Raw genomic sequence first — 19,550 nt, 5'->3', positions numbered from 1 at the left:
AGTCCTGCAGCTTGCACAAGATACATACAGATTATGTCTTGGCTGCTCTTTGGGAAGGAAAGGACAATGTTCATTCAGTATATCAGCGACGAGTCTTTTCCTAACTCATCTGTGTGTTGGCTGGATGACCTTGGACAAGACATTTTCCCTCTGAGGCTCAGTTTTTCTTTTTTATCTTTCAACTTGATGAAGGAAGGTATTTTGATGAAGGAAGGTATTGGATTCTGAGTTCCTTTCCAATGCTAAAATTCATTCTATTTTCTACAATCTAGTATTCATTTTGAGACGTGTGATTAGGCTTCCTTGGCTCTGGCTGTGTTCTGGTTTCCAGCGTGTACCTAGGTAACTGTTCCATGGCACTACACTTTAAGGCAGCAGGAATGTCTAGATAATTCCTTCAGGTCTCAGCTTTTCTGAGTGGCTTTGAAGTCAAACCTTCTGTGGAAATTGCCACGTCATCCTGAAGGGAAGCAGAGCTGAACATGAATTCCTATGCTTTACCTTCTTTCTCACCAACCTCTTTGAAGGTAAAATTTCTTACTTTTGTGGCTCTAATTATTATTTTTAATAAACTTTTTATTTGAAAATGGTTTTACATTTACAGAAAAGTTAAGATAGTACAAAGAGTTCCCATGAAGCCTACACCCAGTTTCCCATATGAACATCTTACATTCGTTTGGTATGTTTGTGACAATTAGTGAATCAGTATTGATACCTTATGAATAACTAAAGTCCATACTTTATTCAGATGTCCTCAGCTTTTTACCTAATGTCCTTTTTCAGTTCCAGGGGCCCATCTAGGATACATTACATTTAGTTGTCTTATCTCCTTAGTCTCCTCTTGGCTGTGACATTTTCTCAGAATTTTTTTTGAATTTTTGACAGTTTCGAGGGGTACTAGTCAGTTGTTTTGTAGAATGTCCTATAGTTGAGATTTGTTTGATGTTTTTCTCATGATTAGACTGGGGTTATGGGTTTTGGGGAGGAAGATCACAGAGGTAAAGTGCCATTCTCATTACAGCATATCAAGGGTATCAAGGTATCAAGGCTATCAGCGTGATTTATGACTGTGGACCTTAACCTTGACCCCTGGCTGAGGTAGCATTTTTTTTGTCAGGTTTCTGCACTGTGAAGTTACTCTCCACCCCTCTACCCCTTTTTCATATTCTCTTAGGAAGTGTGTCACTATGTACAACCACTGCTAGTTCTTTTCACCTAACCGTCCAAGGTGGGTATTTCTGATGGCTGTTGTCTTTTCTTCCACCAGAATTCTCCTATTTTGATGACATCTCCTAGGGCTTTATCATCTAAATCCAGCCAGCGTTAAGGAAGAGAAAATGTGGAGGATAATGTTTGCTTTTAAAAGCCTTGGCCTGAAAATGACACACATCACTTCCACTTAACATTCCATATGACACTCATTCATCTGCCAAACCTAACTGCAAGGGAGGCTAGGACATATGGTCTAGCTGGGTGCCCAGGCAAAAGAGGAAATGGATTTTAGAGAAAATCTAGCAGTATTTGCTACACTACTTTAGAGTACAAAAGGGAACAAACTAAACCAATGTCTTATCATCTAGTAATATAGCCATTGCTTCATAAAAAAATGAAAAAATAATGGAAAAACATAATCTTAGAATCAAGGAGAGTCATATAAATTGAAAATAAAATTAGCTTAATAAAAAACTTACTCTGTTGACCACATTTTTCTTACTTCACTGTTTACCTGTGAACATTTGTTGAGAATAGGCACTCACCTGCGTGTCAGCATTTGCAAAACTCTGCTGTATATTATGCCTATACCAGATTCTGCATCACTCCCAAAGTCTGCCATGCTGTTTTTTCCTTCATCCATTGTTTTTCTGGAATGCCCTTCCTCTGGTTTCTTTGCCTATGAAAATGCTATTCACTCCTCAAGTGACAGGTGAGGTGCCTTCATCTAACTTCTAGACAGAATTAGTCCCTTGCTCCTTGTGACATCATGTCACTTTGCTTCCATTCATCATTTAACAGCTGTCTCACACTATGTGTATGTATGTTTCATGCATTAGACTGGGTGCTCCCTGAGGACAGCACAGGTTTTATTAATCTGTTAGATGCCTAAGCATGGTCTGAAAAATAAAAAGCATGTTTTGTTGAATGCACTCAGCATGCTAGATATCCCAAAAAGTGGTCTCATTTTTTTTAAACCCTTTTCTTTAAAATACAACAAAACATTTTCTTTTTTTTCCCCCAATTATAAAAGTGATCCTCCCTTACGATAGCCAAGCCTTCCTGGTGGAGGTGATCTTGAGCTGAGCCTGGAAAGGTTGATAGGATTTGATAGTAATAAAGGTATAGGCCTGTCGGGCAGGCTATACTGCTTTCCATGACACATCCTAGGTTCAGGGCATTTGTTTAATAGATGGTCAGGGCTCCTTTGAAACAGCTATAGTGTGAAACATTCACGTTCATAGATCATCACATAATTAAAACGCAGACTCTGAGCTTGCTCTGCCCTGCTCTTGGGTGGTGGGGCTTGGTGTACAGCCGTATGCTGATTATCTTGAACAGGAGTTACCAACCTGAATTCCCAGGGTCCCAACAGGGGGATAGCTTCACCATAGCAAAAGGAGTGTTTAATTACAGCTACAGAAAGAGGAGCATGAAAAAAACCCAAACAATCATTTTCAGGCTTTAATGATTCAGCTGCCATGCATCTCATTACCTATCAAAACATGACTTCTTAAAGTGACCTTATCAAGTTTATTAGAGGTAAAGTATGAATTATAAGACAGTTGTTCCTTTCCTTCCTTCTATCCTTTTCTATCCTCTACTCTTAATCTTTTGGTTACTTTAGTGACTTTACAAGTTCAATTAATATTTTACTAAAACATGAATCAGCAAAGTCTATTTGTAAAATACTTCCTTTGGTTTACTTACACTGTTTCCTCAATTTTCAGGGTTGAAAACTTAGACCTTAATTAGGATTTATATTTTTATGGGTTTTTTAATTTCATATTATCACATTTATTCATCTTAAATTCTAAATTATTATAGTTAACATAGAAATTATTTTTTCCCATTACACAGATAGGAAAACAGCCTCAGATACTAAGTGACTTGCTCAGGACCCCACAGCAGCTGTGGTTCAAAGCTGGGTCTCCTGATTGCACATCTAGAGCTGAACGTACCACATTAGCATCTGCCTGTCAACCAGTTAGCCTTGTGGCAGAGACTCACACATTCTTTTATTTCTCCTAACTATAAAAGTGACCCACACTTACGATAGCCAAATCTTCCTGAGGAGGTGATCTGGAACTAAGCCTGGGAAGGTTGGTAGGGCTTAATAGATGGTAGGGGTACAGGATATTTTTTTGCAGTGAGGTTAGCTAGCTACATGCTTCTCCTACATGTCCCTTGGGGGTCAGGGGCATGGAGACAACACATTGAGAATGAATCTCCATGCCTTGATTTCTGGCACTACGTAGAGGAGAAGATTCTCAAATCAAAGAGACTTTAAGTCAAAGGTGCTCAAATTATAAATACATTGAATTTATTTAACCACAGTAATAATACGTAGTTATCAATCAGAATGCCTAATTTCCAGTTTAGTTCTTTTTTTAATACCCTACTTCCTCATTACCAGTTTTTTGGGCAACTTTTCTACTTCTTAGGACTGCTTTGAAGAAGACATGTTTATATAGGCATTGCCTCAAACTCCCAAGTATGTGTGATCTAGTCATATGTGCAAAAGACATATGTCATAGGGAGCAGGTCCATTCCCAAAGATTTTATTGCATTGATCCTTATCTAGAACTCTTATCTAGACTCAAACATCAATAAATTTGTTTAGTTTAACACACAGTACTTAGCATGTTGCCTGCCCAAAAAAAGAGGTTCTGAGTAAATATTGGTTTAATAAATTGGTGAAGGAATGACACTGTCAGTTGAAATTCATTGATTGTCTTTTTGAGGATAACACATAACTACTTCACCAGTCATATGATTTCTATCCTTGCCTCAATTTTTATCACCAGAAGCAGCATTTTTCTTTTTCTACTAATTTTTATGAAATAGGGCTATAAATGTGCTAGAATAGTCTAATTTTTGCCCAAAACTGAAGTAGAGACAAAGATGGTGGTGATGTACCGGTCAGAATGGCCATCATCAAAAAATCTACAAACAATAAATGCTGGAGAGGGTGTGAAGAAAAGGGAACCCTCTTGCACTGTTGGTGGGAATGTAAATTGATACAGCCACTATGGAGAACAGTATGAAGGTTCCTTAAAAAACTAAAAATAGAACTACCATACGACCCAGCAATCCCACTACTGGGCATATACCCTGAGAAAACCATAATTCAAAAAGAGTCACGTACCACAATGTTCATTGCAGCACTATTTACAATAGCCAGGACATGGAAGCAACCTAAGTGTCCATCGACAGATGAATGGGTAAAGAAGATGTGGCACATATATACAATGGAATATTACTCAACCATAAAAAGAAACAAAATTGAGTTATTTGGAGTGAGGTGGATGGACCTAGGGTCTGTCATACAGAGTGAAGTAAGTCAGAAAGAGAAAAACAAATGCCATATGCTAACACATATATATGGAATCTGAAAAAAAAAAAAGGTTCTAAAGAACCTAGGGGCAGGACAGGAATAAAGATGCAGACGTAGAGAATGGACTTGAGGACACGGGGAGGGGGAAGGGTAAGCTGGGACGAAGTGAGAGAGTGGCATGGACATATATACACTACGAAATGTAAAATAGATAGCTAGTGGGAAGCAGCCACATAGCACAGGAAGATCAGCTCAGTGCTTTGTGACCACCTAGAGGGGTGGGATAGGGAAGATGGGAGGAAGACGCAAGAGGGAGGAGATATGGGGATATATGTGTATGTATGGTTGATTCACTTTGTTATACAGCAGAAACTAACACACTATTGTAGAACAATTATACTCCAATAAAGATGTTAAAAAAAAAAAGAAGAATGGTGGTAATGCTGTAGAAAATAGATTGTGGCTGGCAGCTAGTACCACAGTGAGAAAGCTTTAAATATTTATGTTAGCTGCTATACAAAAATTCAAATGTGGTATACAAAGATCAGTTTGATGGTATTTGTGTGTAGGGTGTTTTTAAAAGCTGAAGACCACTTCTGGTTTGAAATACAGAAATATGCATGGCTTGATTTTTTTGTGTGTGCTGGAAAAATGACTTTTGTAATATTGGGGCTCACTCGGATGAAGTATTTACTGAAGGTGAAATCTGTTTCCACATACTTTTCCAGTGACATCTCATGGCTATGGGGGTTTGGCTTTTTCCTGTGGTTCTCAACCAAGCCTGAATTTGATCAGAATTTCAAAGCCCAGGAAAGATAGATAGTTGTCATTCAGCAGAAATAGAAGTCTTCCAGGACCTGATTATGACTGCTGAAAGCTTAGCAATTACAGTGGCAGTTTGGTCTGAACCGTGATTCTGGAATGGGACCACAAACTTAGTGGCATCTTGCAGCCAGACACTAGATGCAGGAGGGAGAGACATAATTCATTTTTTAGCACACCTCTGTATTTTCTAATCATAATTAGCTTTTATTCATTTACATTTGGTTTACTGTTGCAGAGATTTATTGATCTGCCTCTAGAAAGAAAAAAAAGTACAGATATGTTACCAAAATGCCTTCCTTTCAAATAGTTATTTCAATATATAAACCACTGACATTTATGCATTTACTTCAGGAATGTTTTTGACAATTTGCAAGTGTGCATTAAAAAAAAATTTCAATAATCATTTCATTTTGTTCTGCAGAACCCCAGCTGAAAGGAATTGTGACAAGGTTATTCAGCCAGCAGGGATATTTCCTGCAGATGCACCCAGATGGTACCATTGACGGGACCAAGGACGAAAACAGTGACTACAGTAAGGCACATTAGCTTCTTGCAATCCAGTTACAATCAAATGTATGGCCCAGTGTATCTTAGACTTAAAGCATGGCCAGGCTACCTTTGGAACTATTCAACTACTAGTAAGCTGGTGTCTTTTCCTTTATCCTTTTTGCTATGATTCCCTATAGCTAGGAGACAGTAAGGGACAGAGATTATGTACTCAATAAGAAGGTAGGAGGCTTGAAGGAGTTCTGACCGGTCAGTGGACAAGAATTTCCTCTCATCCCACTGTTTGTAGTCAGGATGATGTTAAGTATTCATAGAAGCAAGGCAGACCTTCCAGCACAAAATGGTATTTTAATCCTGGAACCAAACAGTAAACATGTTATAGTAATTCTTAGAACATCATTTCTGGAAGACCAAAGTTACTTCTCAAGGTAAACATTGAATATATACATATGTATATTACACGTTATTTTATTTTGATTGAGGACAAAATTATTGATTTAAAAAGAAAAATATATTAAAATATTATGATAACAAGATAATAAAGACTGGTAGAACTGCAATTTTGTTTATAGTTTTTTGAGATAAAATGCAAACATTAATAGATTATTGATAATATCCCTGGAAATAATGTTTAACTAATTTAACTATATAGGTGACAAGTTTGATAACTAAACAAATCATCAAGGTCTGAGAGAGTATATTTGCATTTCAGAAGAATTTTGATTGCAAGCCTCAGAGCCAAGAATGATCACTTTCATCATATCTTTCAGTTTCTGAATAATCGTGTACAGATACCTGGGGGGAAATTCGTGTTGTTCTAAAATTATACAGGGCATCATATTGTTTCCCAAAGTTTGTCTGTATTCCCTGCTAGATCTTTAGTACTAGTCACATAGTAAATGCTCATTAAAGCTATATCCAATTGAGTTGTCTTCTGATGGAGGTGATTTTGTGGTTCGACTGACATTCTACCCAGTTGCATAAGATAATCTAAGAAGTCTGATATTTTATGGTGAACTATCTTTTAAATTAAAAATAAAGATCTCAGGAAAGAGCTACAATCCCTAGAGTGTGAAAATGCTCTTGTCCACCCCTTCTAAATTATTCTTTGTTCACTTAATGTTACACATTACAAAATATGAATTACAATAAAGAAAAGATCTTATTAAAAAGAATTTCATCCCATTTTCTGCCAAGTAGGTGATAAGCTTATTGTGGTTTGCACTGTTGGTTTATGTTTGTGGGAATGCATTCTTTAAATGATTTAAGGTTTAACTGAGTACAGAAGAATGAGGATGCTTTCCTCTCCATGTAGAATTTTCATTTATTACATCTGAACTTGAATTCAGATTTAGTGAAGCTACAAGTATAAGTGGAAAGAATCAAGGATGTGGCTTAGCTGTGTCACCCGTGCTATCTCTGGGGTATCCCTTGTTCTGGTTTCTTTTTCTATAAAATGATGTGGCTGTAGATGATAATATTAATATCCTTTGTCAGACAGAACCATCCACCCAACTTAAAAAAAAAATTGAAAAATTATAAATTGATGAAGATAGATTCAATCCTCAAGTGAGCCAAATAGCCACAGCCACAGGATACAGCTGTTACCTAGACAGCTGTCCTGTGGATCCGTGACGTTTATCACGGGGCAGTGGCAGAGAGGTGAGGGTGAAAGCGTGGGGTCAACCAACACAAATACCTTCCTTCAATGTTTTTAGAAAAATAATTGAAAGTGCTTTCTCTGCAGATGCTGGGTCAATGGCTAATATAGATCTACAACCAAATATAAATATACACACTTATACGCACATATACATAATATATATACGTATACATAGAGGCGTAATGGCATTACGAATAACACACATACTGAGGGTGCTACATTTTGTCAGAAACTTTTAGAAACTGTCTGAATTCACAACTTTAAAATATCTTATTTTTTATTAAGACAAACTACTGCATACATTTATTGATATGTTGGTATTAAAAGGAGTTTAAATATACAAAATAATAAGACTTAGATAAATTCATCTGGACACCCAACCCCTTGCTTAAAGTTTAGTTAAAAACATCAATACCTTTGAAACCCCTGTGTGCTCTTTCTGGTGGAGTCCTGCTTTTCCCTTCAGTACCAGACATAACAACTATCTTGAATTTGACATTTTTTATTTCTGTGCAGTTTTATAAATACATTTTTTTTCATATATATATAATGCATATACTTACATCAGTCATAACATCATTTTGCATGTTTTTAAACTTTTTATAAGAGGAACATTGCTATATATAACTTTTATGTATTTTTCTTCCCCAATATTATGGTTGTGAGATGCATATATGGTGATATATTTGCTTTATATTATTCATTTTCATTTTTGTAAAGTATCCCATTGCATGAACATACCCAAATATATTTATCCATTCTCTTTTTGGTGGATAATTATCATTTCTATTTTAAGGCAATTACAAATAGTGCTGCTAAAATATTTCTTGTAGATGTTGAAGAGGCCTTCGCTGACCATTCTTAATAAAACTAAACGTTTCACCTTGACCTATTCTGATACCCTAGTTTTTTTTTCTAGTCATAGCTCCTGTGATGACCTGATATGCATATTGTTGCAGTTTATTTGTTTATTTTTGATCTTCCTAGCAGGAGAATGTTTCATGAGTGAAGAGATTTTGTTTTGATCTTTAATGTATCTTTTTTTTTTTTTTCACATCTTTGTTGGAGTATAAATGCTTTACAATGTTGTGTTAGTTTCTGCTGTACAACAAAGTGAATCAGCTTTATGTATACATATATCCCCATATCTCCTCCCTCTTGTGTCTCCCTCCCACCCTCCCTATCCCACCCCTCTAGGTCATCACAGAGCCTCGAGTTGATCTCCTTGTGCTATGCAGCAGCTTCCCACTAGCCATCCATTGTACATTTGTGTCTTTAGAACCTAGAATGATCATTAGTACATAGTAAGCACTCAACAAAAATCGAAACGAATGAATGAATGTGTCCTTGTGCATGTGTAAAAGTTTCTCTTGATCATTGGCTAAATATTCTATCCACCTAAATATTTTTAACATTTGCTGTTGAAATAATGTTAGACTTCAGAAAAATTACAAAATAATACAGGAAATTCCTGTGTACTCTTCACCCAGCTTCCCCTAATGGGTACCACTTTATGTAACAACAGTACAATTATCAAAACCAGGAAATTAACCTTGGTACAATACTATTAATTGAGCTATAGACTTTATTCAGGTTTTGCCAGTTTTTTGACTAAAGTACTTTCTTCTGATCCCCCCACACATATTTTAATTAAAAATATCCAATGAAACAAATAATTTTTATTTTTACATTTTCTGAGTGTGGATTGAGATAAAAATATCAGAGAAGGATTTAAATTCTACTCATGTTTTTTAATAGAAAATTATAAACCTCTAAGTTGTTAAAATGCCTTTTCTTTCTCTACTTTGTGTGGGCAGGAGTAAAAGCATTTGATTGTTTGGAAAAAAAAAATCTTGTTACTATGAGCATCTGTCAGAAGTGTGCTGTTTGGTTCAGTAGACATCATTAGGTCCAACCAACCTTACCATAGTATCTTGGATTGAATTGATAGGACACCTGTTCTTTTGTTCTTGAAGAAAAGACTAATTACATGTAATTGAGTACAAAACCAAATGGGTTTGTCAGCAGCAACAGATACAAATCTCTGCAAGTGTAATGATACCAAAGATGTAAAACAGTGTTGGAACACTGACACAAAAAAGACAACTGCAGTTTGGAGAGTATTAATAGGAACATTTTACATAAAATTAGAAAGGTAATTATTCTGCTCCACCAGTTTCCATAGGAGAAGATACATTTGAAGAGGTCAAACATGCTGGGGTGAAAACAATTAAGATATTATAACCAAATGCATTGTTCCCTTTTTCTCTGAACAAAAATATTAACAGCCATTTCACTGTGGCATGAGCTGCCTGATAAATGAGTACAATGGTGAAACTGAAGATATTCAAGCAGGTGCTGTACTGTTACTTGTAGAGGGTTTATGAAAAAACCCCTTCAGTGTGGGAGGGGAAGAATGTGGTGGTAGTTGAGATAGTTTCAGAACTCAGTGACTTTTAAGGTCTCCTTCAGTCTTGAGATTCATTTAAAAATTATTTTGAATAGATAAGATAAGTATATGGTACAGAATTGTAAAGGCACGAAAAAAGATATACAGTTGAAGAAGAACAAAACAGTTCTTGACAGCCAAGAGCTGGCTCGGCGCTAGCAGCAGGCCGAATGTGAACAGGTTCATAGAACGCCAAATCAGGCAAGGCCACTGTGACCATGATGGATCAGGACAAAAACAAGACCACTCTGTAATCATATCTGAATGCAGACAAAAACAAGAAAGTTGTCCAAACTACAAAATGATCAAATATTGCTGTATCCTGGTTTATATGGGTGGGTGCTGCCTCATCACCAGGAACAGGATGTTGCTCTGTTCTTCTTGCCTTCTAGATAAGAATTATTAAGATAGCCAATTATAGAATTACACCTGCATCCAAAGAGCATTCCACTTGGAATAAATCTGCTTTCTTTGAGCCCCCTTAAAAATCACTTAACATGAGACCAAATCCTGGAAGTCCTTTCTTACACCTTACTAAGACACCCCAGTTCTGCCATGGTGTATATTTTTCCTCCTCGCTGAGAGTCAATGAACTCAACTTTGTTTAACCACAGATGTGTGGATGTGTTTCTTTGACTAGAAGACATTAACATAGTCAAAAGCAATTTTCTGTCCCTCCCCTCTCTGCCACCTGGCCACATTTCTTGGTATTCTTCCAGATGCAGTCTGTGCATTAACAACATACACAATATTATATATCTGTATATGTCTATATCTATCTATCTATCTATCTATCTAATCTTGTTCAGTACTTTTTCTTAACTTAAAATGTTGTATTTACAAGACTTTTCCATATTAGGACATATTTAAATGGGATATTTTATTTAACCTAGTTTCCTCTTGAAGGACATTTCAGTTCTTTCTAATATTTTGCTAATGCACACTATGCTATAAACAATATCCTTGTACAGAAGTCATTCTGCGTGTGTGCAACTATATTTAGAGGATGGATATTTAGAAGAGGAATTGTTGGGTCAAGGTTTTATGCTTTTATATTTTTGAAAGATAGCTATTTCCTCTCCATCATACAAATTTACACTTAGAGTGACTGTTTCCTTATTTTCTAGTCAACACAATGTGTTATCAGACTTTTGGTTCTTTGTTACCTAAAAACATAAACTTTAAGTTTTCTTATTATGAGTTAGGTTGAGCACTTGTTCATATAGTTTATGAGCCACCTGCACTTCTTTTCCTATAAAATGTCTGTTTATATTTGTTTCTATTAAGTGTCTGTTTTATCATTTGCAAGAAATCTATTTATATTTTAAAAATCAGCTCACTGTTATGTGAGTTTCAAATATCTTTACTCATTTTGTTGTTTGCCTCTGAATTTTTTTGCCATGCCTTATTTTATTTTAAATACACTTTTATGCCCTCAGCTTTTCTTTCCTATTTAGAAGTGTTGTACTCATTCCAAGATTATAAAAAAACCCTCCCATGTTTTAGTAAGGAATTGTTTCATTTTTATACTTCATATTTAATTAATCTAGAATTTTATTTCTTGACTTTTGATTCTAGACCTCTAATATTTTGTGTTCCTAACTACCAGTTACAAGTACAAATACAGTTTCTTCAGATTTTATGAATGTATTAAATTCTCCATGAGTTCAGCATTAAAAATATATATTTCAACAGGACCTGTATCTGAGTTTCAGAAATCCAATTGGAAATTTAAAAATTTAGTCATCCAGCTATGTTTTCCATACAATCCCAGACATACGATGTTTTGATACCACCAATCACAAGTATACAGACACAGCCAAAGCCAACAGAAGCTCTGTATTGCTAAACAATGAGCAAAAACATGATCCAAATGGTTAGTTGGAGAAAATCATTAAGGACATAAGGGATGCTGCAAAGAATTATAAAGATGCTCTGTCTTCCTAACAAGGGACCTTTGTTAGGTGAAAGAGATGACATGGAGTTCATCTCTTTCACCTACTTAGACATACACATTATAGTAGTCATGGGTGAGCGAGGGCTACGCCATATCCATTATAGGGATATTATTTTCTTCTAGTGTCTTCTATACTTTAAGAATATATCACAATTTGTATGCGTGAAGTCATACCTACAAGTTGGATGAAAAGAAAAAGAAATGCGTGCGTTATCCTGCTGATTTTCTTTAAGCAAGCTTATTTATATAATCTTGAGCAACACTTTGGTACATGTAATGTTGTTACTCTTACAGTGGCATGCCTTTTCAAGAGCAAAATTAATATTCAGCCTTAGCTTATGAATGCAGTTACCTCACTTGATTTTTTTTAAATAAAGAAAAAATATTGCCTTTTGACTTTCATAGCTAGAAGAAAAGTAATGGACACTTGTTAGAAATTTGTTTTTGTTGATTGTGTTTCAATTTTAAAGACTGTTCCTTCAAATGATATTTATGGAAAGCTTGAACAAGAACCAATTATTTCCTTGAATAGTTTGCCCATTCACATATGTTCATAAGGAAATAACTCCTCAGACTTTTTTTTTAACCTTGGCTTTGTTCCTTTTTATGTCTTATATTTCCTTTCGATCCTAAGATTTCTGCCCTCATGTACCCCTCTGTTTAGTAAAGTAAAACATGAGCCATTTGAAATTATCCTTTTTCCTAGTTGCTGTATGACTATTTATGGGCATATTGATAGGAAGTATACATATACATAGTGGTTAAGAATCTGATGGGAGCCACTTCACCAAGTGTATTCCTAGAAGAACTAAGGACTGAGATTATCTTTAGTCTATTCCTGGCTCTGTGAGGTGACCAGTGCTTTGGTCTTGGGCAAGTCACATAAATTTTGTCAGATTTATACAATCTCTGGTTTTATAAAATGAGAGGAACAGAGAATCTCTAAGCTTTTTATAGCCTTTTCTTTAATTCTCATATAGAAGTAAATGTATGCTCAGAAAAACTGATCGACAGATTCCATTTCCATAAATACCATTTGTTCTGAAAGGTATGTTACTGACAGGAAATCTTCAGTTGTAAAGCCCTATGTGATATTTTCAAGGTGTATATAAAGATCTGGAGAGTCATACATATAAGTGATAGAGCCAGAATCGAATGCAGGCTATCTAACTTGAGGTTCTTTGCCTTGGAGTTAGTTATTTAACCTCTTCACATCTTACTTCCCTCATTTGTTAAGTAGGGATAATAATAGTACTTAGATCAGAAGGTTGTTGTGTAGATTAAATGGGTGATTCATGAAAAATGCTTAAAATAATGCCGAAAACCTGGTTAAATGTTGTCGGTTGTTGTTGTTGTTATTCTCATCTGTTGGGGTAAGAGTCCTTGTTTGCAAGGAGCTTATAGACAGTGACCATTTTAACAGAAGTAGAATTCTTACTGGTGGTAGCTGTTGTTACGTGAAAGAATTTAAAAGTGCTTAAGCTAGAGGGTCTGGAGCAGTGCTCTAAGTTAGTGGTTCCTAAAATGTGCAGTCCCTGGACCACCAGTATCAGCATCATCTGAAAACTCGTTAGAAGAACACATTCTTGAGCCTCGCGCAAGACGTGCTGAATCAGATAGAACCTCAGGGCTGGGGCTTAGCAGTGTGTGTTTTGACAAGCCCTCCAGATGATTCTGATGCACTGCAGGAGGTATGAAGGGGCATGCTCCTCTGCACCCAGGATTTGGAGTGTTCACATTTGCTAATGAAGCAATCTCTGTCTTGGGACTGTCATACCTAGTTCTACGGGAACCTGATTCCTGATGTAATAGGGAAAGCATGGGTCTGTAGGTAGACTGAAAAGCATACTGAAATCCAGACTTTCTAGTATCTCAAACATGTGTGGAATCGGTTCCATTTTGATGTATTTCCTGGAGAGAGTCAGAGCTCAATTCTAGACGGGTTATGTGATCAAACACAGGTTTGGGGAATGATAAAAAAACCGTATATAATGATATAAGTCTATACCATATAGTTTTATGTCTTGGAGCTTTTACACATGCTAATTCCTTTTGATTGGAATGACTTCACCAATCTTACCACCTGATAAATCACTCTTACCCTTCAGAACCCTTCAAAGCTCTTATCTCCTTTGTCAGTGTGAAGCCTTCTCCAGCCATCCCCCTCAACTGCCACCCTCCCTCACACAAAACTCCACATTAATTACTCATTTCTCGCTACTGTGTTTGAACCTCGTGTGTATATTTATAGTTGCAGAAGTCACATTATACTGCAGTTCCTTATCTGCATTTGTGTAGATAAGGAATAATGTCCTTATTTGCCCTTCTGCCTAGGACAGCAATGGATATTTTCCAAGATCCCGTACTGGGGGGTATGCAGATATGTTTCATTTAGCTGGCACACTTCAGAAAAAAAATCAGTGTATTTAAGCAATGGATGTACCTGCTTTCTCCCACATTTTCCTCCCAACTGCCTGTGTCCTAAAGACTTTTGAGTTTGGGATACCTGTGGTTCTCCCTCAATGTTTATGAAATAAAAACAAAACAAAGCAAAAACAAACAAAAAACTTCAAAGGAAGAATATACACCACTTAAATGTCACCAATTATAAGACAAAGTAGCTTGGGCTGTGAGTCAGATAACCTGGTTTCTAGTCTAGGTCCTGTCCCTAATTAGCTGTGTGATCTTGTTTCAGTCATGTAAGCTCTCTGTTCCTTGGATTTCTACTCTGTAAAATGAGATTTTGGAAAAGATCATCTCCAATATTGCTGACAGATCTGAAACTTATAAAGCCTATAAACTGGCAATGATTTTTGTTTTTACCTTTGAAACTTCCCTTTTAAACACATTACAAAAAAAGGGCAAAATTGTGAGAACAGATAGTGCAATAATTTTTTGCATTGAATTTGAAAACAGTAGTACATTTACTCTACCTTCAAAATATATACAGAATTTGACCACTTCTGAATACCCCCATTGTCACTACCTAGTCCAAGCTATTCTCATCTTCGGACTATTACAATAGCTTCCTAACTAATCTTGTACTTGTGACTTTCCCCCTTCAGTCTAGTATCCACACAGCAGCCAGAGTGACCCAGTTAAAATAGGTCAGATAAACTGACTTATCTGCTCAGTCTCTTTCACTACACACCATTAAGGGTAAAAGCCAAATTCATCCCATGACCAATAAGGCTTTACATAATCCTGCCCATTACCTCCTGACTGTTCTCTCTCCTCCTTCTTTTGACAAGTCTCCTAGCCGTTCCTTTAACACGCCAATCATGCTCCTTCCTACCCCCATCTTCTAAAATGTTCTTCCTCCAACTATCTAAATAGCCCACTCCCTCATCTTCTTCATTCCCTCACTCAAAAGTGAAACCTGTTCTCATGGAGGACTTTTCTGATTAATCTATGTATATTTCAATCGCTGTCTTCAACATTTCACTCTCCCTTGGCAATTTGACTTATTTTTCACTCCACTTACCATTATGTAATATACTTATTTATTTATTTTATTTTTTAAAAAAATTTTATTTGTTTATTTGGTTGCACCGGGTCTTAGTTGCGGCAGGCGGGCTCCTTAGTTGCAGCTCGTGGGCTCCTTAGTTGTGGCATGGAAACTCTTAGTTGCAGCATGCATGTGGGATCTAGTTCCCTGACCAGGGAACGAACCTGGACCCCCTGCATTGGGAGAGCAGAGTCTTAACCACTGCGCCACCAGGGAAGTCCCCTTATTTATTTTATCATCTCCCACCTCCACTAAAATGTTCCCCACATATACCACACATTTAGCTCATTCATACTTGCTTATGTTATTTTTTCCAGTAATAATGTCATCCTCTAAAAATAAGATCAATTGCCTTTTGTCTTTGAGAACTTTTCCTGATGTTTTTAACTGGAAATCCTGCTTTTTCCTCTGCATACACAATATATCTCAAGGTATTTTTGCACGTTAATCTGTATTGATGTATCTACTCTCTTTAACTTATAAGTTTCTTGAGGCCATTGACCATGTCTGCTTATCTCTATGTTGGCGTGTAACAGGGCCTTAATAATGGATATGGATAGCTTAATTCATAGTAACAATAATCAGACTACCATTTAAATTTAAAAGCTTAATTAGAGTATAAGCTCCACAGGGCAGGGAGCTTTGTCTGCATTTTGTACTGTTATATCCCCAACACTTGGAATAGTGCCAGGCACCTACTAAGTTTTCAGTATTTGTTGAATAAATGAATAAAAGTGAGTTCTCAGAACAGCTGCAACAAAAATGAATACGATTTTGTCAAACAACACCTAGCTTGAAGGATTATTGCAAATTAAATCACATTTGCTTTTTTTTTCTTTTTGAGAATGACAGTTTAAGAGACTTTAAAGGATGGATAAGGAAGTCATTTTCCATTATGAAAATAGGAGGAAAATTGAGTATGCTTAGCCTGGAAACGTGAACTCCATAGCAATAATAGTAAAAGAAGACAGTTTTATATAGATCTTCAAAGTGTTATGCGAATATATATTTATGGTGATAATTACAGAGGCATCATTTTCTGAAAGTATGTAAATGGTACGTTTACCCAGAAGAGAGGGAGCCATTGCTTTTATTATTCAGCTAGGACCAACAGCTAAATTTAAGCTTATGTTGCAGGAAAAAGAAAATATACACTCAGGTGCTTTAAGGGTAAGAAAAAAGGGCAGCCAGGGGGTCTTGAAGTAGTGGAAAAGGGTATTAGAGTTGTGATGAATTAGAGATTATTAAAATCTCCCTGAAATTACCTGATTCTGAGGCTCTGGAAAGTGAGTTGATTTGCTCAAGACAGAGTAAGGAAAATTCAGTTCTACTATATCCATAACCTGTGTTCCTTTCTTTATATAAGTTATTGCTTGAGAGATTATACTGATTTACCTGCAACCTCAAACTTAATAGATTTTAATGAATGGAATTGGGATTTGTTATATGTGGCTGGTTCAATTAGGCATTCAGTCTCTGGCCTCCAACTAAACAAGGGATAAATTATAACTTTATTCACATGTGGACCAATATTTTCCGGAGCATACTACCTACCCTGAAGTACGAAATAACTGTATTTACAATGAGGGATTTGAAAAATAAAACAGTCACCTATGTGCCAAGCACTATTTCTTTTTATTTATTTATTTATTTGTGGCTGCGTTGGGTCTTCATTGCTGTGCGCGGGCTTCTCATTGCGGTGGCTTCTCTTATGGCCGAGCACGGGCTCTAGGCATGTGGGCTTCAGTAGTTGTGGCACACTGGCTCAGTAGTTGTGGCTCACCAACTCTAGAGCACAGGCTCAGTAGTTGTGGCACACGGGCTTAGTTGCTGCGCAGCATGTGGGATCTTCCCGGACCAGGGCTTGAACCTGTGTCCCCTGCGTTGGCAGATGGATTCTTAACCACTTAGCCACCAGGGAAGCCCCAAGCATTATTTCTTAATGTATGAGTTTGGGCCACATTAGATAATAATAGGTAATGTTTACTGAGTACTTGCTAAAGTGTCTAGTACAAGTATGAAAATTTTATAAATTTTACTTGTTTAAGTATTATAACCATCCTATAAAGGGGGTACTGTAATCATTCCTACTTTGAAGGTGAGTAAACTGAGGCATAGGAAGTTTGAATAATTAATCCATGGTCACACTGATATTAAAAGATAGACCCAGGATTTGAACTCAGTGAGTTTAGTTCCAGAGTTAATGCCTTTACCATTTTATCCTGAATACCTAATTTCTCTTTCCTCATTAATATTTCCTAGTGCATTAAAAATCATACCACTGCATTCTTCTCACAACACTTTAAAAAAGCATTACGAAGGGGATATGACTTACTTATAAAATATTATGGTGGTTTGCAGGCTAAACATTGAACTTGAGAGGATTTTTCTTCAATATGTTCAATGTATTTCAACTATAAATTAAAACTTTTTTTGAAATAGTAAACCATTATACAATAATTTTAAAGATCTTAAATAATCTGGTTGCCTTTTAAATATATCTGACTTGGGAAGTTTGAGGTGTGTAGGCTGTGTGTGTTTGTGTGTGTATATATATTTCCATGTATTATTCAGTAGCCTAGATAGAGTGGTACTGAGTAGGCATGCTGCCAGGATCTAGTGAGGTTGCACTTAGTACATCTGCTTTCCCTGACACAGACAGAATGTGGAGCACACACCCATGTCAAAATATGTCTGTATAACATTACTAAGCCCACTCCATAGTATTATAATTGAATTTTTAAAAATGTCCTAAAGAAAGCCTCTCTTTGCTTCCTCTTACTTAGATATTGGCAGAGACATCATTTTTATTGTTGCTTTTGTATGTTCCAGGGATCAGTCCTGATATGTGGGAAAGCAGTGTGGTGTTGTGGATAGCCCATAGGATTTTAGAGACAGACAGTTATGGATATTAATATGCATTTCTCCATTTAGCAGCTGCATAAACTTGGGCAATTTGCTTAGCACTTTGAAACCATAGCTTGTCATCTGCAAAATGGGAATTATATGTAAAGACTTCTAGTATATAATATCAAATTTACCCTCTTGAAAGGAAGTGCTTTGGAAAGTCTAGAGAGGAGAAATCTATGCTACCTGAAGTATGATCCAGAGTAATTTCAGGGAAAATGTAGGATTTGAGCAGAGCTTTGAGGAACTGTGTAACAGCCTTTTTGGAACCTCATCTGCAGTTTCACTGCTCATCTAGGTCCTGGACCCAGCCTTCCCATCTTTGGGAGAATTTGATCGAAGTCTAATTTAAATAGGATTAAACCCCACTGTACTTGGAATTACCCTCAGGGGTGGGGGCAGTGGAATGAATCCAATTACATATCTGTCCTCAGTCCTTGGTTTCTCCTGATAATCTGAGAAGGGAAAGTCCTATTAAGATGCAAGGGAAGACAGTCCACCTCCAACCTATATCCAAGTCCTCTAGAAAAATGACTCCAAAATTTTTGCACATCAGAATCACCTGGATACCTTTTAAAAAACTTGAGGCCCAGATCAATAAAGTCAGAATCTCTGAGGATGGAACCCAGGCCATCAGTATTCATTTAAAATCACACAGATGATTCCAAAGTGCAGTCAAGTGTAAGAGCAGTGATTTCTTCTAGAAAATTGCTTCTTATACTTTAGTCTGCATTAGAATCACCTGGAGGACTTGTTAAACTACTGATCTGGGGGCCTTAACCCCAGAATGTGTGATTCAGTAGGTCTGGAGGAAGGTCCAGAGTGTTTGTGTTTCTAACATGTTCACAAGACCACACTTTGAGAACCACTCTCTAGAACAGTACTTCTCAAACCTGAAGTGCATAGTGATCATCTAGGGATCTTGTTGAACCGCAAATTTTGATTAAGTGGGTCTTGGATGGGACCTGAGATTCTGCCTTTCTGATAAGCTGCAGGAGATGCCAATACTGGCCACACCTACCTTTGGTCTATGGACTGGTAAGATTTGCTATGCAATGGCATCACCTGGGAGCTTGTTAGAACCACTTCAGACCTATTGAATATGAAATTGCTTTTTAACAATGCTGCATGTTGGAATCATCTGAAGAGGTTAAAAAAATACCGGTACCTAGGTTTATTTCTGAA

General features: G+C 36.6%; 1 protein-coding gene across 4 annotated transcripts in view; it reads left to right on the top strand.

Moving 5' to 3' along the window:
• The window catches only part of FGF12 (fibroblast growth factor 12), a 547,790-nt gene that overhangs the window by 338,817 nt on the left and 189,423 nt on the right, over positions 1–19,550 (top strand). For all 4 annotated transcript variants that reach the window (XM_036851670.1, XM_036851668.1, XM_036851667.1 and 1 more), the window contains one exon: positions 5,796–5,906. In XM_036851670.1, the coding sequence (XP_036707565.1) occupies positions 5,855–5,906 (52 nt within the window). In that variant the 5' untranslated portion in view covers positions 5,796–5,854. The remainder of the gene's footprint in view (positions 1–5,795; positions 5,907–19,550) is intronic.

The sequence above is a fragment of the Balaenoptera musculus genome, chromosome 4, assembly GCF_009873245.2.
Source record: "Balaenoptera musculus isolate JJ_BM4_2016_0621 chromosome 4, mBalMus1.pri.v3, whole genome shotgun sequence".
Classification (NCBI taxonomy): domain Eukaryota; kingdom Metazoa; phylum Chordata; class Mammalia; order Artiodactyla; family Balaenopteridae; genus Balaenoptera; species Balaenoptera musculus.
The sequence above is the reverse complement of the archived record's forward strand: the minus strand, read 5'-3'. Positions and strand labels throughout refer to the sequence as shown.